The 24,793-nt window shown below is 37.2% G+C and overlaps 1 protein-coding gene across 2 annotated transcripts in view; it reads right to left on the bottom strand.

Moving 5' to 3' along the window:
- Positions 1-2,930: 2,930 nt before the first annotated feature.
- ssh2b (slingshot protein phosphatase 2b) overlaps positions 2,931-24,793 on the bottom strand; it is a 28,180-nt gene continuing 6,317 nt past the window's right edge. Inside the window, exons 1-14 of one of the 2 annotated variants that reach the window (XM_051093027.1) lie at positions 18,732-19,065; positions 15,343-15,458; positions 15,186-15,250; positions 14,833-14,954; positions 14,682-14,747; positions 14,528-14,593; positions 13,913-14,107; positions 13,650-13,743; positions 13,413-13,541; positions 13,282-13,328; positions 12,953-13,099; positions 9,445-9,645; positions 6,717-7,626; positions 2,931-5,553 (exon numbers count right to left, since the gene is read on the bottom strand). In XM_051093027.1, the coding sequence (XP_050948984.1) occupies positions 4,243-5,553; positions 6,717-7,626; positions 9,445-9,645; positions 12,953-13,099; positions 13,282-13,328; positions 13,413-13,541; positions 13,650-13,743; positions 13,913-14,107; positions 14,528-14,593; positions 14,682-14,747; positions 14,833-14,954; positions 15,186-15,250; positions 15,343-15,458; positions 18,732-18,850 (3,588 nt within the window). In that variant the 5' untranslated portion in view covers positions 18,851-19,065 and the 3' untranslated portion in view covers positions 2,931-4,242. Of the gene's footprint in view, positions 5,554-6,716; positions 7,627-9,444; positions 9,646-12,952; positions 13,100-13,281; positions 13,329-13,412; positions 13,542-13,649; positions 13,744-13,912; positions 14,108-14,527; positions 14,594-14,681; positions 14,748-14,832; positions 14,955-15,185; positions 15,251-15,342; positions 15,459-18,731; positions 19,066-24,793 lie in introns of those variants that run through there. The other variant, XM_051093029.1, reaches the window with a different exon arrangement.

Below are 24,793 nucleotides of genomic sequence, written 5' to 3'. Positions count from 1 at the left end.
TAATTAGTACCCCTTAAAAATAAGTGTTAGTAATTAAAATATATTATAGTAAGTACTCCAATAGCAATTTCCATCTGTTATAAAAGTTAAGTTCTATCACTTATTTCAATTCTATCACTTATTTCAATTCGTTTGTTAAGTGGTGACGTAATGCATCCAACAAATGCAGTTTCCGGGTCCAAGCCTCAAATTATTTCACTTGACAATACTATCTCAACAGCCGTTTATGAGCACTGTTTATTCATATTAAACATTTAACATAAACGTTTTCAAACTTACGGTGTACACTACAGTCTCCATGCTCACAGTGTCCCAAACACAAATAATTTTTATATTTATTTATTATTTTTTTTATATATATATTTTCATTGTTTGGCTATCTGTGATTTCGATATAGAGTTAAAGGGGAGGATTATATATAGTAGTATTATATCACATTGTGAGTGTATATTAGCACTGTTGTTTTCTCGTGACATCTAATAGAGCATTTGGACACGGAAGCGGTGACACGTAACATGACGACTTAACAAGCGGATAGTGACTAGCATCAATTCAGCTAGTACTAGTACATATACTAGTACTTATTCCTTAGCTTGTAGTATCTAATAAGTACTGTGTGCTATAAATACTAGTAACTATTTGAACGATTTTTGAACATTACAGTAACTAATTATTAACTAGGGATGCACAATGCTGGATTTTTTCCGACATTCAATATGTCAACATTTTTCAACTCATTTTGGCTGATAGCCGATGCTGATATATTTTCTTTTTGTTTGGAAACAGCACCAAGTCTCTCCTGTGTGAAAATTACGGGCAAATTATTTTTAATTTTGGTTAGTTTTTAACAAGAACTTATTTGTTTGCATTAAATAAACAATACTAAAGTTCTTTTATAATGACAGTACATTGAAGCTTTGAAAATAACTATAAATAAACTATATATCAATTGCTGCATTTTTTGCATGGTCTGCAGCAAAATTGCTGCATGGTCTAAAGCAAAAGAGTTGTAAAAATTCTGATAATCTTTTAGAACTCATTAATTTTTTTTTTTTTACACATTAATGAATAAATTAATTTTTTATTAATTTACAAGAGTCATATTTGTGATATTTTAAAATTAATGTAAGATATAGCTTCTGGCCTTTAAATCAAAACATAACCATGATTGTGACATCAATTACTGCATAATTTAATCAGAAACACAGTCTGAATGTTATTTGTGTGTTTTACTTTCATCTTATTAGAAGCAGGCCAACAGCACCCCCTACTGAATTAAAACTTCTTACCGAATGGGCATTAGGACCCGGGGGGAAGCTGCCACTGCACTTGCTATTACTTTACTCTATCATACATGGAATGTGTCATTCTGTATGTGCATTCTCAGATTAAATGCAGCAGCGAATCTAATCATAATTCAGGCAAAACTTTGTTACAAGAATGAGCCACACTGCTGACGTGATCTAATCGCTAACACACCCTGAGCACGAGTTATTCTTCTTATCAGCAAGATATATCGGCATAAATTCTTCTTATCGGGCCGATGACAACATTTACATTTAAAGTCATTATTGGCCGATTCTGATATAATAGAAATTCATATTAATGTTAAATCCTAATGATAAATGTGAAATTGGCTTGCCATAGTGTATGGACAGGGGGGTCAAGGCGGTCCGGTCTATTTTCGAAATGGCTGTCGGGTGTCGGGCTATTTCTCTCGGGCCGGTGACAGGGCTATAGATTGCAGTGCGAGCACACACTGAGGTCAGGTGGCTGTGAGCACAAACCATAAACCCTGCATTTCATACTCTCTAAGTATACATCAATTTTATGGATGTTTTAAGTATCCAATCAATCAAATCAAATCACCTTTATTTATATACCGCCTTTAACAATACAGAATTGTGACAAGGCGGCTGTACAGTATTAAATAGGAAATAGTACATCAACAATGCAAAAGGCAACAGTAAACACTCAATTTTCAGGTAAAGGTAGTTAATCAAATACAACAAAATAAAATACAATATTGTGTGAAGATAAAGTGAAGATAAAGTGTCCCCAACTAAGCAAGACAGAGGCGACAGCGGCAAGGAACCAAAACTCCATCGGTGACAAATGGAGAAAAAAACCTTGGGAGAAACCAGGCTTAGACAGGGGGCCAGTTCTCCTCTGGCCAGACACAGAGGACTCGCCAGGTCCCGTGGTCCTGTGCCGATAGCCGTCTAGGTGACGAGGTCTTCACTGGGGATCCGTCTCAGGGGCTCATCTAGTCGATGTGGTCTCCAATGACATTCAGTGCTGTAGAGGTCGTCTTTAGGTGCTGATCCACCGTCTGGGCTGGGTACGGACTGGATCCAGAGGACTGCAATGACCATCTGATCTGGATACGGACTGGATCTGGCGGTTAAGGTGACCTCGGCATAAGAAACAATCCTACAGATAGTCGGGCGATACCTTTGTGGTAGCCCCCTGACATTTGTTGATACCTTCTGAACAATTAGTTTGTTGTGGCTTTCATGCATTAGTCAGACTAAGTTAAAATATTATCTATCAATAAATTATCCTGATGTGCAGATAATTTCCGTTTTAAAAGTGTAGCAAGCATCAGTTAAAAATTAATGGTTTCATGAAAAGTATGAAAAATTAATACATACAGGGTTCTCCCTCTTAGAAGTTGGGCCAGTAAAATGTAGACTTGCAATTTCTAGAGCAATTTCTACCTGACAAAATATTTTAGATTTTAGAGCTGAGCATAACTAGAAATATACATAACTTCTGAAATTTCTTTTCCTAACTTTTTAAAATGACACTTTTAGGCATATACACATACATATATGTGCAGTGTTTTATGACTCTGGAAACCTGGTTACAAAAACAAAACAAAACAAAACAAAACACACACACACACACACACACACACACACACAAAGTATTTTTGTCCACTTGAAATTTTCTTTAATTGTCACAGTTTAAGCACAATAAAAAGAGAAAATATTTGTCCAGTCAGACATATTTCAGTTTTCTTTCTTTTTTGCTCTGTACAACAGACACCCTTACAAGCAACTCTAAATACATACTCTTGCGAACATGCTTCCAGAATACAAACCACAGTTAAAAAAAAAAAGAAAAAAAAAAAAAAAAATTTAAAACAATAATAAAAAGTGCATATTAAAATCCCCCATGTCTCTTTTTTGTTGCATCTTTAACAAAACAGAAAATGCTGAAGGAATAAACTGCACAAAGTCGAAAACAGACAGAAAATGCACACGCCCATGTTAAAGTATACATATCATACACATCCACAAAATATACATACACACACTGAGGCCCATAAACTCTACATTCTACAAGTACCACAGAACTGATCCCATTCTTATTAAACCAACATGCACACACATAATAATCTCACATCTGTAATAATTTTACACTCACAATTACATGTCATTCATTTTTGAATGATTTTAAACATACTCATGTATGGCTCTCCTTCAACCCTTAACATGCATACATTCTCTCTCTCTCTCTCTCTCTCTCTCTCTCTCTCTCTCTCCCTCTCAAACACACACACACATACACACACACCTCCAGAATCCAATTCAGCAGAGAACGTTGTGGTTTTCGTTCATAGACTGACAACGTAAAAGATGAAACGGTAATGTATTACCATAGTATGCAAAGAATGACCTGATAGACACTGTGCAAAAAGTATATCAGTCATAACATTTCATTGTTCCTCCAGAGCAGCAATTTTTTCTCTACTCAAATGATGGGTCAGGATTACATGATTCCTATTCTATGGGCCATCAAACCCACCAAAAACATTCAAATCGCATTTGTGCTCTAAAATATCGACATTGTTTGATTTCCAGTTGGATAAGGCCCACTGAGGTATGCGTGGCAAGTTAAATGGATAGTTCACCCAAAAAAAAAACTATCATCATTTACCCACCGTCATGTCCACCCAAACCTGTATGACTTTGTTTCTTCTGTGAAAAAACAAAAGACATTTTGTAGAATGTTTTCGTCCATACAATGAAAGTCAGTGGGGTTCTAGATCTGTTGTTTTGGACCCAACTGACTTTAATTGTAAGAAAAAAGTGTTCCACAGAAGAAAAAGTCATACAAGTCTGGATCGCCATGATGATGAGTAAATTACAGAATTAACATTTTTGGGTGTACTATCTCTTTAATCACACACTGGCAGGCACAAACACACATACACTCACACATACAGAATAAAAGTCACATAGTGTGGTAAGGGTTAACTGTTCGTTTCTTCAGCCTCCGCAGGGGATGCGTCCTCCCATATTGTTGGCGTGTTGCCACAGGTATCAAGGCAGGAGCAGGTAATGGGGCACAACCTACCGCCTCATGTGCATTATCCCGCCTCCAACACTGACTGGAGGGTGGGGAGAGTGGCAGTGACATGGGTATGACATCACAGTCACTATATTCTGCCTCTTCAGTCTTATCATCATTCTCTGCCTGTCCGAGCATATGAGATCCAGTGGAAGAAACAGGAGAGGCAGAAGAGGAAGGGAGAGCAGGAGTGCAATGGGGCAAAACGCGTTTCTTTTTTGAGGTATCATCACTACACAAGTGGGGACGTGGCTTATTGGTGGGAGCAGAGAATAAGGCAGGACTTAAGTCAAGCTCGCTCAGGTCAACAGGCGAGAGCTCCAAAGACCCAAGTTTGGCCAACGAGGCTGAGCGTTTCATCATTGAGGGTGGGGTCAGACCAGCCTGCCGGATCCGAGCCTCCACCTCTCTGGTCCTCTCTCGCGCAGCCCGGCCCTTTCTTTGCTCCCTCCTGGACCATGGTTGGTTGAGCCGCCTGTCCGAGCAGCCACTCACCTGCCAGAGGAATGCCCCGAGCTCTTTCAGGGTCTCCCAGGTTTCCCTCATGTCTTGTGGACAGCGTCCTGGCAGACAATCGGAGTCTGTGTAACTCTCCTGCTCTGTGATTCCCTCCAGCTGTAGAACCATGGCCAGAGATGAGCTAGATGAAATGGAATGGCTTGGTCTTGAGTTTGTGAGGCCGGTGTTCATGGGCTCTCCCTCCCTGAGTCTTTTCTTGCTCTCTCTTCCCGTTCCGTCCTCATCAGCTGAAAGACTCTCATCTTTCTCCAACTTATCTGTGTTGTTCTGAGGCTGGTGATGGCATGTTGACACAGTGCTTGGATCAGGTGTGAGGTGTGTGTGGGATGAGGTCTCCTCAGTTTTCTCTCTGCTGCTGGTGTTGACGGGGGAGCGTTGCGAGGGACATGTGGGGGCCGAGGACACCAGTGCCACTGACGAGACCTCCTGCTTGATCTTCTGCTCAAGCTCCCTGGTGGCTCGGCGCACAGTGCCCTTTGGCCAGTCGCCTTGCTGGTCCTTCTCATGCTCCACCTTCTCCTTTTCAGCTTCCGCTGATGTGGCTTGTGTGAACTCCTCTTCCTCACTGCTGCTACTGGAAACAGGTTGGCTGGTAGGAGGGGGGGGAGGGGTTACACTGTGCCCTATGGACTCCATTTCTAAAACTATGTTATGGACTGAGACACTGCAGCTCTCCTGTAGCAGAAAAACAAAGGCATGAGGTGGTTATTTGTACCGAATATATAGCTTTATTATTTTGTGATTTTAAAGGTGAAGTGTACAATTTCTATGCCTCTAGTGGCAAAAGGCAGAGTTGCAAAAATGTGAGTGGTGCCTGACTGTGCTAAAGTCATGGCATTGATACTAGGGTGTTTGGTGAAATAAATTCCTACATGTGTATCCAAAAAAGCCATGTGACTTTGCATCAACGAGTCGTGTGACTGAATAGTTCGCTCAGATAATAAAAGAAAACATGTTTATCTGGTCATTTTAAAATGCAGGAGCCAAAGCATGTCAAATGACTGGCCTCCCAGAAATGAACATAACACATCTGCTGCCTAGAGCTCGCAAGTAGGAAGTTCATCAAAGCGTTCTAACCGTCAAGTAATTTATTACATTTTGAATGTATTCATTCGTTTTAATATTGTAATTCATGACATCAATTTAATAAAGAGCCACAGTGACCTTCCAAGTGGATTCCAACTGCGATTAGCATTGATATTTTACCATCAAAAAAATTACACACTTCACCTTTTACTCCAATTGTACATGAAAACTGAATGCAATTGCTGCAGACTGATCAACACCATGACAAATGAAGAATCCCATGCAACATTTCTCATCAACAGCGGGTGGCAGTGTGGGACATGACTTCATTGAAAAATGATTGTGGTGAGACACAGTATGGGAACGGAACCTGATTTTAATAAAGTTTGACACTTACTCTCAGGAACATTATTCCCTTGCTGCAGGACGATAACATAATATTAAGACAGATGCACCAAAGCTTTTTAATTGATTTCATTGAGAATTGACAAAAAAGTAAATAAATTCCCTTTTTGTATTTGTGCATGTTTGAGTGAACCATCCCTTTAAGAAACTATAGCATTGTAGGGTTAAATGGACATTTCACCCAAAATTCTGTCATCATTTACTCAGCCTCATGTTGTTTCAAACCTGCATTATTCAAATGTCTTTATTATTCAAGTATCTTTCATTTGTGTTCCACAGAAGACAGCTATACAGGTTTGGAATGACATGAGAGTGAATAAATGATGAAATTATCAGTCCCTATAAGGGGAAGTTTCCAAAACTACACCAAGACTGCACATTCCCACAGTTCTTCAATAACCCCTTACCTTTTTCTGTTCCTCCTCTTTGATAGGGTTGTCGGGAAGTAGCCGTTTGGTCTCTACACTTGGGCTTTTGTCCCGAGGTGTCTGTTGCACCGCCTGCTCAGAAGTCCCACGGATCTGACCCTCTTGAGAAAGGCCCTGGAACTTCTCTCTGGCACTGAAGAAGTCAATGCGGTCTGCGCTTAGAGTCAAGGAAGGGATGGTAGAGAGCCCAGCTCTGTGTAATGTGGCACTGGGGTGGTGGTCTTCATCACTGCTGTAAATTAGCCCTGCACAGTCTGTCTCCGTGTTAGGCACTTGCTGGCTGATATCCTGCAGCCCTGAAGAGTCCGGGGTCTGTGTGCATGGCTCAGGAGTCCTACTCCTAACGCTTACAGATGAGAGCACCTTTGGACTAGACTTCTCCAAAGGCACAATATGGGACACCTCAGGTTGTTCAGATGGGCCTTGCTTGGCCTTTGCATCTGAGAGAAGCCTAGGGGATGAGGGTGGGTTATGTACAGCGGCAGGTGGATGAGGACGAACCAACGGAACAGTCTCTGCAATAGTCACAGAGGTGACATCGGATCTGGCCTCTGGGACCACAGTGGCAGCCCTGGGTCTGAGGAGGGAGGGGGTCCCTGTGGGTTCATGTAGGTCGTCGTCTTGGTTCCCCAGGCCATTGTAAATGTGAGTATCTGGGCAGGATGCCGTATCAGGCTCTGTCTTCTCCTTAGCTCCAGTAGCACTGGCTGAGGTGGGTGTGAGAGTCTGCAGTAGCTCCTGTATTGATGGTGATGTCTGGCCGAAGGTCTGGTTGCGGGAATTGGAGCGTCCGAGAGACTGTGCAGCAGTGGCCTTACAGAGCGGCTCATGGTGCTCCGACAGATCACTATCTGAGTGGGAACGCCATAACTTATTGTGTCTCTGTTTGCTAGTATGGAGAAAAGGAAAGGTTGTGTAAACAAAATATTCAAAAGTCGGTATAACTAATGAAAATTAAAAAAGAGCCTTTCATGAAAGTAACCTTCACTGTAGCAATGTATAAAGGAAGTAGAGGGTTACAATATATTTTGGTGGCTGATATATTATTTGATATTCAAATTATTTTTTATTAATATATTTATTTTTGTTTATTAATTCAAAGTAATTAAAAATAATTACATATGATAATTCTAACTGACAGTTACAATACATTTGTTTTCTTTTGTGTGTGTGTGTGTGTGTGTGTGTGTGTGTTTGGGCAAGTTTTAATTGGGATCATCTGTTGAAAGTAGCAACATGTCATTTTTCATATTCTCTTTATGTTTCAGCCTGCAAAAATTGTTAATGATTTGTTATTACTGTGTGCCCAGAAATTCTGCAGTGTGCAATCTATATAAAAATATTAATGTTGAAAAAAAAATGCTGTTTTTGATGCAAACTACTAATGAATTATAGCACAGTCACTCATAGCACATTTGTCTTATTTCACACAATCTGCTCTAATCAGCTGAGTGAATACTGACTGTAACAACACATTATTTACAACATGACAGCTTGTAGTATAAGACTGTAAAATGACAGAGAAATGTTAACTGTGGTAAAAATAGCTATTTTGTTCATCGTAAATTGGCCATATCATGAAAACAGTATTCTTACTTTACCGAAATAAAATAGCATGCTGCAATAAACAAACTACTGTTCAAAAGTTTTGGGTTGGTAAGATTTGTTTTTATGTTTTTCAAAGGTGCATTAAAAAAACATTCAAAAGAGTAATGATCTGAAATATTATTGCAATTTAAAATAACTCTTTTCTATTTCAATGTATTTTAAAATGTAATTTATTCCTGTGATAACAAAGCTTAATTTTCCGCAACCACTTCTCCAGACTTCAGAGTCACATGATCCTTCAGAAATCATTCTAATATGTAGATTTAATGCTCAAGAAACATTTCTTATTATTTTCAGTTATGGTGGTTAATATTTTTGTGGAAACTGCGCTACATTTTTTCCCCCCAGAATTATTTGATGAGTGGAAAAATACACAACATTTATTTAAATTGGAAATTTAAATAAAATATTTGATTGAAAATATTTTTACTGTCACTTTTAATCAGTTTAATGTATCCTTGTAAAATAAAAGTATTAAAATAAATAAAAAAAAAATAAAAAAATCTTACAGACCCCAAACCTTTGAATGGTAGTGTAATGGGTTGCATAAACCCAGACCATTTATGCAAACTAAGCTGCAAAAATGGGAAACCATGGTTATGATTTTAACATTCAGTATTTAGCAACATGAAATGCCACCACCACCATGAAAGTTTGAACTGCTTATAATGGGTTAGAAAGAGGATGGAAAACATGTATGCAAACTTTCACAGCTTGAGTGAAAAACACAAAAACAAAAACAAAAAACACGTGAATAATCCCATTCAGTGATTTTACAGGAAGCGCAAGTGCAAGTGCATTGTTGCACATGCATACCCACCCACACTAGAGCACCACATGCACAAACCTACAACCTTTGAGACACAAGAACACAATCGTACAAGTTACTAAGCGGAATGTGGTCGAACAGCCACTGTAACTTCTCAATGAATGCATTCAGAGCCCTATAATCAACTGTGAAAAGAAACATGTCATTAAAATGGAAGTGAACTTGTCTGCATTCATTAGAGTGAGTGGCATACCTGCATGTTTAAATATTTGAGTGCGCACAGACATTTCCTGCTATTCACATGACTACACATTCAAATGACACATTTACCTGGCTATCAGGATTCCCTGATACTCCTCTAGCTGTCTCATGAATGATGGGTTGGGTTTGGTGACGGCTCGCCGCTCTTTCACATACTCAAAGGCCTGGTCTAGGTCCCAGCCGTACTCCTTCATGGCGTATGCGATCACAGTGGAGGCTGAACGACTAACACCCATCTTACAATGCACCAGACACTTCGCCCCTGCTTTCCTGTAGGTATCATATTAGTCTTGTGTTAAAAGATGGATGTAGTGCTAGCACTGTCAACATGACATCTGTTGGTAAAGCAAAACTAAAAACACAGGTTAACAATTAATTTGAATTAAGACAACTTTATCTGAAATCAAGGAGAAGAGAGAAACAAAAAGAGATTTTAAACCTGAAACTTTGGTTCTTTGTTCATATTACATCAGAATTACAGTAATTTCAAGTTTCTTACTAAAAACTGTTCATGCCTTTGTTGAACATGTAATTTTAACTGATGAAAATTCAATGAGGAGTTCTTCAGTATTCCTATTAGTGTATCTTCCTTAATGTTGTGCACTGGATGCTATTTGAAGTTCTTAATCATTTGGATTTTCAGAAATTGTATTATCCATTCGTTTTCTAACATAAATTCCTCAAAATCATATATTACATTTTTATTTTTTTTTTTTTTTTTTAAATGTTAAAAGAACACCAACAGCAAATACATAAACAGTAAAAGCTAATTAGATACCTCAAAATATTTGAAGAGGCAATTTTTTGTACTCAATATTGCAAAGGCATATTGAGATGAATTAATTAGGGACACATAATACATATTAAAAGAATATTTGTTATTAGCTGATAGTGGTGAGTTTTTTTTTCCCCATTGATTAGTATCAGTCAGTACTGGATATATGTGTATTGAACCAACTGGATATAATGCTCAGTTCCTATATTTTTACATTTAGATTACTTTTGCTGTCATCTAATGGTCATTCAAAGTTAATCTTTAAAAACATAATTTAATAACATTGTTAAATGCAATCTCACAATAAACTTCCATTTTTAAAGGGGTCATCAGATGCCCATTTGATATGTTGATATAATATGTTGATATGATATGATTCTTTAGGGTCTTAATGAAAAGTCTATAATATACTTTGGTTAAAAATTCTCAATGGTAATATAAAACAACACCATTTTTACCTTGTCAAAATGAGCTCTGCAAAAATCAACCTTTTCTGATTGATTGTTCCTTTAAATGCAAATGAGCTCTGCTCGCACCGTCCCTCTCTTCTCTCTGTAGAGTGACGAGCTGTACTCTGAGAGATTGTTTACTTTAGCCGCATTTAGCACGTTTAGCCACAAAACTTGCTAACTAGCACGTTATTAGGAAAGGTGATTACAGAGATTCATAAAAAAACCCTTATACTCACTTCTGCTGTAGGTGAAGCTGAATCATCAAATGATTTGCGTGAACATAGACGCATTTATGTAGATCGGGAGGTGCATTCCCTTCACAAACAAACTTAATCCACAGCATCTTCAGTGCCTCAGATATTGGGAGTAAATGACGACCACTATGTTCAATATTACATCCAGCAACACAACACCTCAATCACTAAATCTGAGATATTCTTGTCTAACATCCCTGCTCCGGCATCGAAAGAATGGAGGTCGGACTGTTACAGCTGATTTAGGGCTGGTCTGAGGTAAGACGTTCATGTCAATCAACTATCGTGGGAGCGGCCTCTGTCGGTGTGACGCCACACCGACAGGCATCTGAGAATGGCTCGATTTGAAAAAGGGGATATTATTTTTACAGATTAATTAAAAACCACTGCATGGATTTTTATCATTACACATTAATGTTCAAACAACATGTAAAAGTGAACTTTGCATCCGATGGCCCCTTTAACACTGTACAATATTGTGATGCCTAAAACTACTTTTAACATTTAAAATTATATGTTATTTTTGTATTATTTTTATTTTAATTTTAATGTTTTGAAATTTAAACTTCTACTAATATTTAATATAATAAATATTTTTATAATTGTATTACTTTTTGGTTATATTTCATTGTCTTATTGGTATCTGCCAGAATTTTAATACATCCATAAAATTCATGTATTGATAAAGTATTTTCTTGCCATTAACAACACAGCCATAGATGGATCAGTTTGCAGTTACAGTTGAAACCAGAAGTTTACATACACCTTGCAGAATCTGCAAAATGTTAACTATTTTACCAAAATAAGAAGGATCATACAAAATGCATGTTATTTTTTATTTAGTACTGATCTGAACAGGTTATTTTACATAAAAGACATTTACAAATCGAACCACAAGAGAAAATAATGACCCCATTCAAAAGTTTACATACGCTTGATTATTAATACGGTGTTGTTTTGTTTTGTTTTGTCTTTGTGATAGTTGTTCAAGAGTCCCTTGTTTGTCCTGAACAGTTAAACTGCCCACTGTTCTTCAGAAAAATTCTTTCAGGTCCCATAAATTCTTTGGTTTTCAGTATTTTTGTGTATTTGAACCCTTTCTAACAATGACTGTATGATTTTGAGATTCATCTTTTCACAGTGAGAACAACTGAGGGACACATAAGCAACTATTACAGAAGGCCCAAACACTCAGTGATGCTCCAGAAGGAAAAACAATGCATTACAAGGGTGTAAACTTTTGAACAGAATGAAGATTTGTAATTTTTTTTTATTTTGCCCAAATATCATATATATATTTTTTTATTTTATTTAGTACTGCCCTTCAGAGCTAGAAAATATACTTACATGTTTCCCAGAAGACAAAATAAGCTTCAAATTCAAAAAGTTTTAAACTTAATACAATGCGTTTCCTCCTGAAGCATCAGTGAGCATTTGAACCTTCTGTAATAGTTGCTTATGTGTCCCTCAGTTGTCCTCAGTTGTCTCAAAATCATACAGTCATTGTTGGAAAAGGTTCTGAAATTCTGAAAAACCAAAGAATTTGTAGGACCTAAAGGATTTTTTTTCTGAAGAACAGCAGTTTAACGGTTTGGTACAAACAAGAGACTCATGAAGAGCTATCACTAAAAAAAAAAACCCACAGCTGTGGATAATTCAGGTAACAACACAGTGTTAAGAATCAAGCGTATATAAACTTTTGAACGGGCCATTTTTATAAATTCAACTATTATTTTCTCTTGATGACTATATGTAAATGTCTTTTATGTGAAATATCTTATTCAGGTCAGTACTAAATAAAAAAAATAAATAAATAACATAACATTTTGTATGATCCCTCTTATTTTGGTAAAATAATTAACATTTTGCAGATTCTGCAAGGTGTATGTAAACTTCTGGTTTCAAATGTATAAGTGATACCAAATTGTTTTAGAGTAGATTCTCGTAAATGTAGTAATTCTGACATAACAAACGTAATATAAGTACTTAGAAAGAGTGCAAGTTCTTTGTTAATAAACATATTTGTATAACAATTACAGCTAGAACACCCGTGTGTTTTACTCCAAAATTAGCATTAGGAAGTTATTCATACTCACTTGGCTCTAGAGATAAATTTGTAAGTGTCATTCCAGTAAGCCAGCAAGTCTGTGGCCTCTTCATCGTAAACCCGGATATTGTGGTACTCAAATAGGCCTGGAAAGAAGTTATCGATCTCCCGCGTCACATTAAGGATGTATTGCACCCTGATAGTTAACACAAAGACATAACCGAAAATCTATGTAATCATTAACGCCAAGAATAGATTTCAAAGCAAATAATAAAAGATAAGACAGGTTTATGGCTAAAATAGTCTGACAAAGTAGCTTCTATTGCAGGTATTATAGGTATGTGCGTTTTCATAGATGACGATGTCAACAAAACTCACCCGGTGTTTTGTAGCTCTTCCAGATTAGATGCATTCCATTCAGAACCCTATAATTATGTGCAGTTCAAAAATGACTTATGGTACAATGTAACCAAAATGTATGATTAAAATGTATTTGTGGCATAACTCACCAGGTAAACATGCTCAAAAATCTCTGTGGGCCTGTCCATCTGCCCCAAGATGACGATCATCTCATTATCAATGTACTCTTTAAATTCCCGTAGGTTACACACCATCTGCATCTCCAGCTCTGTGCGGATCTAAACAGAAATGTGTGTGCAGGTACAATGTCTGAGCTGAGTACATGTGAGTACTGAACAAATAAAACATTCAGAAAATGATTTTTAGGATGTGTATTTGCATCATACATCTTTAGAGGTGACGTTCTCAAGGTCTTTCTGCATCATGATCTCTCTCAAACGAGTCTTGATGAGTCTCTCTGTTCTTTCTCGCTCAGTTGGCCTGGAGACACAAAGCAAAAAAAATAATAAAAATAAAAATATTTTGGTAAACATTTCATCACTTCGTCCAAATCTATCAAGCAAAACAAGCAAACAATATATTTCCATGATGCACCAAATTTGGCGCAAGTTTTCTCAAATTGCAGGACCATTTACAAATTAGTACTCACACTTCAGAGAAGAGCACAGGCGAGTCTGCACGGTGGGACTGCACGTCCTGCATGGCGTTCCACTCATTGATGCGGGCCTGATCTGAAGACACCCGGCTCTGGTAGTAACTCACCCAAGTCAGGAAGAGGCTGCCTGGGAAGTAGTTATGACAGCGGGCCACTTCACAGGCCTTATGAAGAGACTGCAGGGCAGACCTGAGAGAAAAAGGTGATCCATATCAGCACACGCCACCATATTAGGGTTGGACAGATAGTAAAATTGTTTCTTTAGTACAATATTAGCCTTTAGTATCCCAGTATCAATACTAGATCAAAACCTTAGGCAACAAATTAACAGCCTAGGGATGATAGATGACATTATACAAGGGTCAATTGATTTAACTGATTCAATGATGATAAGCTCACATATTTATAATTTTTAAAATCAATCTATTTTATTTACAATAAATGTATACAGTTTGTTTTTATGAAGAAACATAAATAAATAATAAAATATGTAACAAAACATAAATAATAAACAATGTTTTGTTCCATAAATAGAGGGCAAATGACTTTTGACTACGACTTTTTTTTTTAAAGAAGATCTATTTTTTCCAAAAAAGGAAAGGCACCCACCACATGGCTTGGACTGATACAGGCTTGAATATGTGTATCTTGTTATCTGTAGACACACTGAATCCCCTGTAAAGAAAACAAAGGAGTGAAACACCATCTGAACTACCTGCAGGAGAATCGGATTGTCATTTTTTATAAGATTTGCCACACCTACCCGTCACCATCCAGATGGATCCGTGTGTCACTCCACAAAGGAAGCACCATGCCTATGGAACAGGAACTGCAAAGAACAGAAAACGTAATTATTCTTTGTTACTATATTTGATTGGTTTACATTAACAGTACAAGTATCAGCACATGCAAACCTGTCAGAGGGGCTGAAGTCCATGCCCAGCACCACACTCTCTTCTGTGTCCTGTCTGCCATTAGTGGAGACCACCACCATGTAACGGGTACACTGCGGGAAAGCACTCTCCAACCGCACAGCCTGTAAGGAGAGTAGAGAGTTAATTCAGAAAAAACCTAGTATCAGTATCTTAGATGAGCCTTTAGACTTTCATTATATTATTTACATCTTCCCCATTTTGGATTCCTCTTAAATGTGAAGGATTCATGCAATGTGGGCTCATTTGTGCCAAACCGTGCCCAAAAATATGCCCTCCATGGGCAGCTCACAAGGTTTTGGTGGAGAGCTAGTTTCTGTGTGTGTGGTACTTACCAGGCGGATGTTGTCCTCTGGCCGGAGTAATGTGAACATTGTCTGCAGGTGCTGCTGAAGGTCCCCTGCACCAAAAGTTCAAATTGCTCATTAACTATTAATACTCACATTCTTTTTAGCGCCCATTTTGCACGTGCTGTCTAACAGATGCCCTTACCTGCATGTTTGCTGCGCTGTGCTGTGATTCTGGAGGAGCAGGAGGAGGAAGAGGAGCCATTCCCACGTGGAAGGAAAAGGGCAGCACCTTTTACTGTTAGGAAGCTTTCACTGATGCTGAGGACAGAGAAAAAAACAAAAATGTAAATATAGTGTATATTTGAACGTAAATACATTTCCATTTAAAAGTGTGGGATCAGTATGTCTTTTTTTTCTTTAAGAAATAAATACTTATATTCAGCAAGGATGCATTAAATTAATTAAAGATGACAGTAAAGACATCCATAATGTTACAAAAGATTTCCATTTCAGATAAATGTTGCTCTTTTGACATTTCTATTTATCAAAAAGTACTGAAAAAGTATTGTTTAAAGAAAAATATTAAACAGCACAACTGTTTTCAATATTCATAACAATAAAAATGATTTCTTCAACATACGAGTATGATTTCTGAATGACCATGTGACACTAAAGACTGAGGCAATGGCAGCTTTGCCATCTCAGGAATAAATTACATTTTAAACCATATTAAAATAGAAAAGTTATTTTAAATTGCACTTTTTTTGACAAAATTAATGTTTCTATTTTTTTATGATAGATAATTAGATTAGATTAGATAGACTTTTAACAACATAAAAGCAAAATAAAAACAAATAAATTAATCTTACGGACCCTAAACTTTTTGAACGGTGATGTATGCATTTTGAACTTTGTTTTTTTTTTTTTGTTACTATCTTTACACTGTAACATTTTGAAATCAAATAGACATTTACATTTTTTTAAGAGTGCTTGCACATGCAAATACTGCTCTGACCACAATGTTATGATGCCAGAAAAACATTAAAATTAAGTTAAAATTAGTCAAAATTAAGGAACCTAAAAATGTACAGAGAAAAAACAAAAAACAAAGGCTTAATCTTTTTTTATTATATTGTACCTATTATGTGAAAGCAACACTGTGCTGATTCTATCTTTTCTATGAATTCTAATGGGTTTTACATCTCAAGTGGAACATGAGACAGTGAGTTCAGTAGGGGAATATGGGAGGACTCCTTTTTGAGGGCATTAGCTCACACACCGAACTCTCTGTGCAGGACACAAACAAGAACACTCTGTTCCCCATCACTGCGACAGCTGGGGGATCTGTGTGCGAGTTTCTGTTCTTTGAATAATCCCATGCAACATATCTTGCTCCAATCAATGACATTCAGACTATGCAGACTGTAAAACAAGAGCGAGTTTGAATAGCAGAGAGAACAGAGAAGTGAGAGAGACACGAATTCATTTAGTGCATGTGTGCCTGTTGTTTCGAGTCATGTGCGTAACCATATGTCTTTTTATGAGGGTGTTATTGTAGGTCGTCTTGAAAGCGTGAGAATGAAGTATTATGGGAGTATGCACATGTGACTGTGTGTCTAAAGTCTGTAGCATCTTTTTAATGATCTGTTGTTAATCATGAACCGGTTATGTTATTTTTTTATAACTACTATAAAGGATTGTTTCTTATAAGATTTTGTTTTTGCCGCATGTTTGCAGCGTAACAGACAAAAATATCTATTTTTATGTATTTATATATCTATGTATGTGTACATAAGTATGTATGTACACACACAGAGACACACATCACATATATATATATACACACACACACACAATCGAACAGGATAGTTTGTGTTTGTGATTTATTTATTTGTGATTTACTATTATACGTAATTCCCTTCTGTATTGTGACAAGTGAAACAGATAATCAAAAAAAAAAAAAAAAAATAGGAAGGGGTCTTGCTTCAATTCATCGGTGTCCATCGCTGTTGTTGACTGGAAGTTTTGATTTTAAGATTATGAAATCTCTAATTGTTCACAGAAACTTACTGAATGGCTTCTGAAAACTACAACACAACACAGAGGAATACATAATGTTGTGTACCTCTTTTATTGTGAGCTGGACACCTCTCTCTCACTCAAAAAAAGTTTTACTTTCGTAATTCATGGAAGAAAGAAAGGTATACAAGTTTGTAAAAGCAAGATGATAAATTAATGACGAAATTTTAATTTCTGGGTCATTTATTCCTAAAGGTTAGTTTTCATTAACCTTTGATATGTACACAAACACAGCCACAGTTCTTGGCTTATTTTGAGTCAGACAAAACCTGCGGTTCAGAGAGCAAGTGAGCAATCTGAGCAGATTCAATGAGGAAGTTCCCAGCTTAATCCCCCCAAATCCTTCTACCCTGGAAAGCAAGTTTTGAAATGTGAAAACTATTCTGTGAACGCCCACCACAATATCTAACAAATGAACAGAACACAAATAAAGTGGCAGTTTGACAGGGGTCAAGAACTGTCCAACCACACTTCAATCTACTGTCTTCTGTCTCCTTGCACTGTACGATGAAATACTAACACACATGGTTTCATTTAAGCAGTGGTTTGAGTGTTACAGCAGGAAAAGGGAGGGGAAAGACAGAAAGACGAAATGACAAACGTGTAATGGTGAACCGAACACTTCATCAATGTGTGTGCATTGACAGCATCAAGATTAAGTTATTATTGAAAGCAGTTTCATGGGTGTTACTCACCCCCACATTTCTGAATCAATTTTGATCTTGTTGATTTATATGAATCAAGATAGTCTGCTTATTCAAAAGAATGTTTCTTAGAGAGTTTCTGTATATATAACTGCTTTATAACATTGTGCATGTAAAGATAAAAAAGGCCACATCTTAGAACTATCCTAATTTAGGCATACAAACATTGCTTAAATTTAATGATGCTTCTGCACTGTACTGTACCATATGTTTTTCACACACAAAAAAAGAGACTGTGTGGCCTGTAGTATGCTTTAACCGAATTAATGTTTTGTTTTTGCATAATTATAAAAACGTGTGTGGCAAGGACTTCCTGTTTACTGAGGACAGGAAGAGGGTGTAGGAGTAATGTAAGGTGTAAGACTATACTTTGTTTGTTTTGACTGCCTCAATTTCCATGTGACACAACATACACAACATACATGTAACAAGCTTCTCAGATTGAAACATCATCGTATTTAGTTCCTTGATAAACTAAACGTCCTTCATTACAGGAAGTAACAGTAAGAGCCCAATAGTATCACAATATAACTGAACTTTGGAATCAATGTGTGAGAGAGTATAGAAAAGATAAAGAACTGAAACTAATAAAAATTTGATTTAAATTAAATAAAGAATTAAATAAAAATAAATAAATAACCTTCCAAAATAACTAAAAGAAAAGGAAATAAAAATGAAAATGAAAACAAAAAAGAAAATGTGCAAAAGAAAATAAAAGAGAAAAGAAAATGAAAAATAAGAAGACATAAAAGGGGAGAAAAAGAGATAAGAAAAAAGCTAAACATATTCGGGTATATTTTAAACTCACAACCGGTTGATGTTGTCCTGGTACATTAAGCCGCTCTGCAGCAGTATTTGTATTCCATTGTGTGTAGACAGGCATTCTGTGGAGGTGCTTAAAGCAGTTGCCAAACCACCTAAAGTCATCCTTTACATCGGACAGTGGTGAGGAAGCCCTCACTAGAGCTTTCCCATCCTATTACTACATGCTGAAGAAACGATTAAAACACACTGCTCCTCCAAGCAACAGAGCGACTAACTGGATAAATTTATTCAGAGCAAATTCAGCAGTAACTCATTAAAAACTACATCATGTATTAGCTAGTGACGTTTTGTGTAGACTCTCTCGGTTCAGATGTCTGGTGTATCCATCTGCTCCACAAGTAAATAGAGGCAGACACTGAGATGGTAGGCGGAGTCAGGACACATGTGCTCTGGTGGACTCCTTATCAACCCACAGAGTAAACACAAACGAACTGGATTTAAAGCTTTCGGGAAACTGATTTTAATATAACAGAAACTGAAACATATTTTCAATATTTGCATAATAAAGTCTTTAAAAGTCATAAAGTAATAATAATTTGCCAAATGACTATTAATAAGTCTAATATAATCATAACAGTGCTTGGTACGACCCGTGATAAACCTAAAGTGAGCAGAGGAAATCGTAAAATCTGTAGTCTGTGTCTATATAGCCTAAATTGCATTTGAATTAGTCTGAGACTAGGGACCATGCGATGTAATTATCTCAAACTACAAAGCTTTATTTGATGTGATCAAAACACTGAACGATAATAACCTCACACTGCATGAGTCCTAAACACTGAAACACAGCTATACAATAGGGGAAGCTACAAATAAAAGTGAGGAAATTGAAATAAGTGCTTTTAAACAAACTATTAGCTCTATATGAGTGTGTGTTCGATTGAGGCTGTCCTATTTTCAGGTAGATGATGGAATCTCCCTTGGTAATGATAGCAATCATCGGAGCACTTGGTAGGGGACAGGATAGGTCTTTTCCCATGGGTCGCACTCGGCCATTGTACTACCTAGTTTCCCCTGTTGTGACTGACTAAGCTACTGAAATCCTAAACCAAATGTGAAACACAAGGCCTGTGTAAACATTTAGGTTGTTGGTCACATGACAATGTGCTATGGCAATGTATTTAAACCAGTACCAGTTGCTAGGGCCATCAAAATACAAAATACTGCTTTTATCAATGAAACTTGTATAAACAATAAGAAATTACTTGCAAAGCATTATTTGTTGTCAATTCAAGTGCAGCAACATTGCTCTGCCCTGAATTTGGATCACAAAATATTAATGATGTAGTTTTGTTCTGTACAAACCTTGGTTTGTAAATTAACAGGGACTTGGGTCAAAAACAAACAGCATCAAAATGAACAAAAATGAACAAATTCAATATAAAGGAGAAAAAAATACCTCTGCACAATAAACAAATTCTATTACAGCTGTTTGATTGTGCCACTGCATTTAGAACTGCTCATGCTGCATCAGATTTCGTGTTTTGCACGGTTGAGCATTTTAACCAATCATGATGGCCAATCAGAGGCCTTTGGATGAGTCACCGACGTAAATAAATGTGAATTCTGCACTTTTGTGTATTTTCTCATACAGTGGGTATGGAAAGTATTCAGACCCCCTTAAATTTTTCACTCTTTGTTATATTGCAGCCATTTGCTAAAATCATTTAAGTTCATTTTTTTTGAATGAATGAATGAATGAATGAATGATCGCATTTATATAGCGCTTTCATTGTGTATTGCTATACACCCAAAGCGCTTTACAATCATATGGGGGGATCTCTCCTCAACCACCACCAGTGTGCAGCATCCACTTGGATGATGCGACGGCAGCCACAGGACAATGGCGCCAGTGCGCTCACCACACACCAGCTACAGGTGGAGAGGAGAGAGAGTGATAAAGCCAATTCAGTGAAAGGGGATTATTAGGAGGCCATGATTGACAAGGGCCAGAGGAGGGAATTTGGCCAGGACACCGGGGATACTCCCCTACTCTTTACGAGAAGTGCCATGGGGTTTTTAATGACCACAAAGAGTCAGGACCTCGGTTTAACGTCTCATCCGAATGACGGTGCTTTTTACAGTATAGTGTCCCCATCACTACACTGGGGCATTAGGACCCACATAGACCACAGGGTGAGCACCCCCTGCTGGCCTCACTAACACCTCTTCCAACAGCAACCTAGTTTTCCCAGGTGGTCTCCCATCCAGGTACTGACCAGGCTCAGCCCTGCTTAGCTTCAGTGGGTAGCCAGTCTTGGGCTGCAGGGTGAAATGGCTGTGGCTGTGTTTTCCTCATTAATGTACACACAGCACCCCATATTGACAGAAAAACACAGAATTGTTGACATTTTTGCAGATTTATTAAAAAAGAAAAACTGAAATATCACATGGTCCCAAGTATTCAGACCCTTTGCTGTGACACTCATATATTTAACTCAGGTGCTGTCCATTTCTTCTGATCATCCTTGAGATGGTTCTACACCTTCATTTGAGTCCAGCTGTGCTTGATTATACTGATTGGACTTGATTAGGAAAGCCACACACCTGTCTATAAAAGACCTTACAGCTCACAGTGCATGTCAGAGCAAATGAGAATCATGAGGTCAAAGGAACTGCCTGAAGAGCTCAGAGACAGAATTGTGGCAAGGCACAGATCTGGCCAAGGTTACAAAAAAATTTCTGCTGAACTTAAGGTTCCTAAGAGCACAGTGGCCTCCATAATCCTTAAATGGAAGACGTTTGGGACGACCAGAACCCTTCCTAGAGCTGGCCGTCCGGCCAAACTGAGCTATCGGGGGAGAAGAGCCTTGGTGAGAGAGGTAAAGAAGAACCCAAAGATCACTGTGGCTGAGCTCTAGAGATGCAGTCGGGAGATGGGAGAAAGTTGTAGAAAGTCAACCATCACTGCAGCCCTCCACCAGTCGGGGCTTTATGGCAGAGTGGCCCGACGGAAGCCTCTCCTCAGTCCAAGACACATGAAAGCCCGCATGGAGTTTGCTAAAAAAACACCTGAAGGACTCCAAGATGGTGAGAAATAAGATTCTCTGGTCTGATGAGACCAAGATAGAACTTTTTGGCCTTAATTCTAACCGGTATGTGTGGAGAAAACCAGGCACTGCTCATCACCTGTCCAATACAGTCCCAACAGTGAAGCATGGTGGTGGCAGCATCATGCTGTGGGGGTGTTTTTCAGCTGCAGGGACAGAACGACTGGTTGCAATCGAAGGAAAGATGAATGCGGCCAAGTACAGGGATATCCTGGATGAAAACCTTCTCCAGAGTGCTCAGGACCTCAGACTGGGCTGAAGGTTTACCTTCCAACAAGACAATGACCCTAAGCACACAGCTAAAAACACAGCTAAAATAACGAAGGAGTGGCTTCACAACAACTCCGTGACTGTTCTTGAATGGCCCAGCCAGAGCCCTGACTTAAACCCAATTGAGCATCTCTGGAGAGACCTAAAAATGGCTGTCCACCAATGTTTACCATCCAACCTGACAGAACTGGAGAGGATCTGCAAGGAGGAATGGCAGAGGATCCCCAAATCCAGGTGTGAAAAACTTGTTGCATCTTTCCCAAAAAGACTCATGGCTGTATTAGATCAAAAGGGTGCTTCTACTAAATACTGAGCAAAGGGTCTGAATACTTAGGACCATGTGATATTTCAGTTTTTCTTTTTTAACAAATCTGCAAAAATGTAAACAATTCTGTGTTTTTCTGTCAATATGGGGTGCTGTGTGTACATTAATGAGGGAAAAAAATGAACTTAAATGATTTTAGCAAATGGCTGCAATATAACAAAGAGTGAAAAATTTAAGGGGGTCTGAATACTTTCCGTACCCACTGTATGAGAAAATACACAAAAGTGCAGAATTCACATTTATTTACAGCGGTGACTCATCCAAAGGCCAGGGTACTCTGTAAAGTACAGATCAGATACAAGCATGAGATTTATTTTGGAGTTCAGACAGTGCAAACATGAAGTATTTCTTTACAAAGTGACTGACATTACTAAATAATTACAATATTAGGAGCAATAGCATTTGTCATGTAGACATACGTATGCCACCTTTATTAATGTAAGTTCATTTAAGTTAATTTCTGACCCCAGTACAAACTCGCACGGACAAAATGCAAATCTAAGTACACACGCTTTGATATTGATTAGCAGGATCTCTTATATCTGTACAGTATAATCAATAGGACCAAACAGGTCAAGGTCTCATTTGACATAATTTACAAGGGGTTTTATGAACTGGATTCATTAGGTCATGGCTCACATGGGTGAATGGAAAATAAGGACCAGTCTGATATAATCCCAGAGAGCTTTCCTGATAGTCATAACAGTTATCCAGGAAACAAAACAAGTAATGGTTGGTTAATTTGGAGAATCTTAGCTATATTATTTAATCAGCTATACTAGTGAGTTGTCTGAATGACTTGTCAACTAAGTGGTCTTGAGGTAGTCCTCAATAATTTGCTGGTTTTAGGTTCTTTACTTCTTTAGGGTATTTACACAGTATGTGTTCTTATGTTTAAAGAAACTTGTTCGCAAATTTAATGTATGCAAAAACAATAAACTAGTCAACATTACCATTATAGCCCATGTCTAATTTAATCAGGTTGATTCTATATTGCAGAAGTGCCTAAACTTTTTCAAACAAGGAGCCAAAAACTGATTAAAAGCCATTTATTGAATTTTAATTGTTTTTTTAATTATTTAAAAACAAAATATAAAAAACATTTTTAATCAATATTTACTTATATTGTTTGTAACATTTCAATGCAAATATATATATATATTATATATATATATATATATAAATGGAAATATATTTTATTTTTTATGCTCCATTTGTGATATTGCATTGTTAGGCCACATCAAAGGTCATCAATCATAGACTGACTTTGGGCCACTGATCACATTTTGGCATCTCTGCTTTACCGTAAAGGAATTAGGAATCTATTTAGCATGTTGTGAATACATACACGTGAAAGAATGCCCCTAAAAATCCCTAAGACATCTCCAATTTTATGGTGTGTATGAAGGGGATTTCTCAGAAATTATGGGAACGTTATCAGTAGTGCATATAAAACACAGCTGTTCATACAAGAAAAATGTTCAATAGCACCTGTAGACCAACAGAAGGCTGTTCGACTAAAGGCAATCAACATGTTATCAGAACACACGTGACTGACCCCGTGTCAATATGCATTTTACACAGTAGAAAGTTTCTATTTATATACCTGCAATAACAAATTACAAACACATAAAAATTGCTAAATAATTCATTAAAAATTAATTTCTGCAATCCACAAGTAAGTGAAATCTAAAAAAAAAAAAAAAAACACTATTATGAATGACTTTGTACACAACTGTTTAATTGTTTGTGAGCTGTAAGATTTCTGAATATTTTTAAAATAATGCTCTTATGCTAACAAAGGCTGCATTTACTTTACAAAAAAGGGAATATTACAAAATATTAATACAGTTTACAATAATAAAACTGTATTCTGTTTTTAAATGTAAGTTAATCCCATGATGGCAAGCTGAATTTTTGCTGAAAGCAGTCTTTAGTGTCACATGATCATTCAGACATAATTCCAATATGCTGATTTGGTACTCAAGAAACATTTCTTATTATCAAATTTTGAAAACACATATTTTATTTTATATGCATCATTGCCAAATAAAAGTATTAATTTCTTTTTAAAACAACAACATTAAACTAAAGTGACCTAGAATATAATCATTATATCTTAAAAAAAAAAAGTTTGATTTACTTAATATATGTGTTGATTTTTCCAATTAAATGCCCAATTCTGGAGCAGATTTTTATTTTATTTTATTAACCTTTAGGGGAAAAAACAAAAAAATCTCCTCTAAAACCTTTTTAACATAGCTTATCTGACTTGCTTAAACAAGTCCTGTTTTTTTTCCAGGTTAGTCTAATGTTCCCTGCTTAGAGGCAAGTAAGTACAAGATTCTTTAACAAAGTAAATCTACAATATAAAGTAAAACAATTAGTATAAGCTGACTT

Source organism: Labeo rohita, chromosome 21 (assembly GCF_022985175.1).
Source record: "Labeo rohita strain BAU-BD-2019 chromosome 21, IGBB_LRoh.1.0, whole genome shotgun sequence".
Taxonomy (NCBI): domain Eukaryota; kingdom Metazoa; phylum Chordata; class Actinopteri; order Cypriniformes; family Cyprinidae; genus Labeo; species Labeo rohita.
This window is presented reverse-complemented; position numbering and strand designations above follow the sequence as displayed.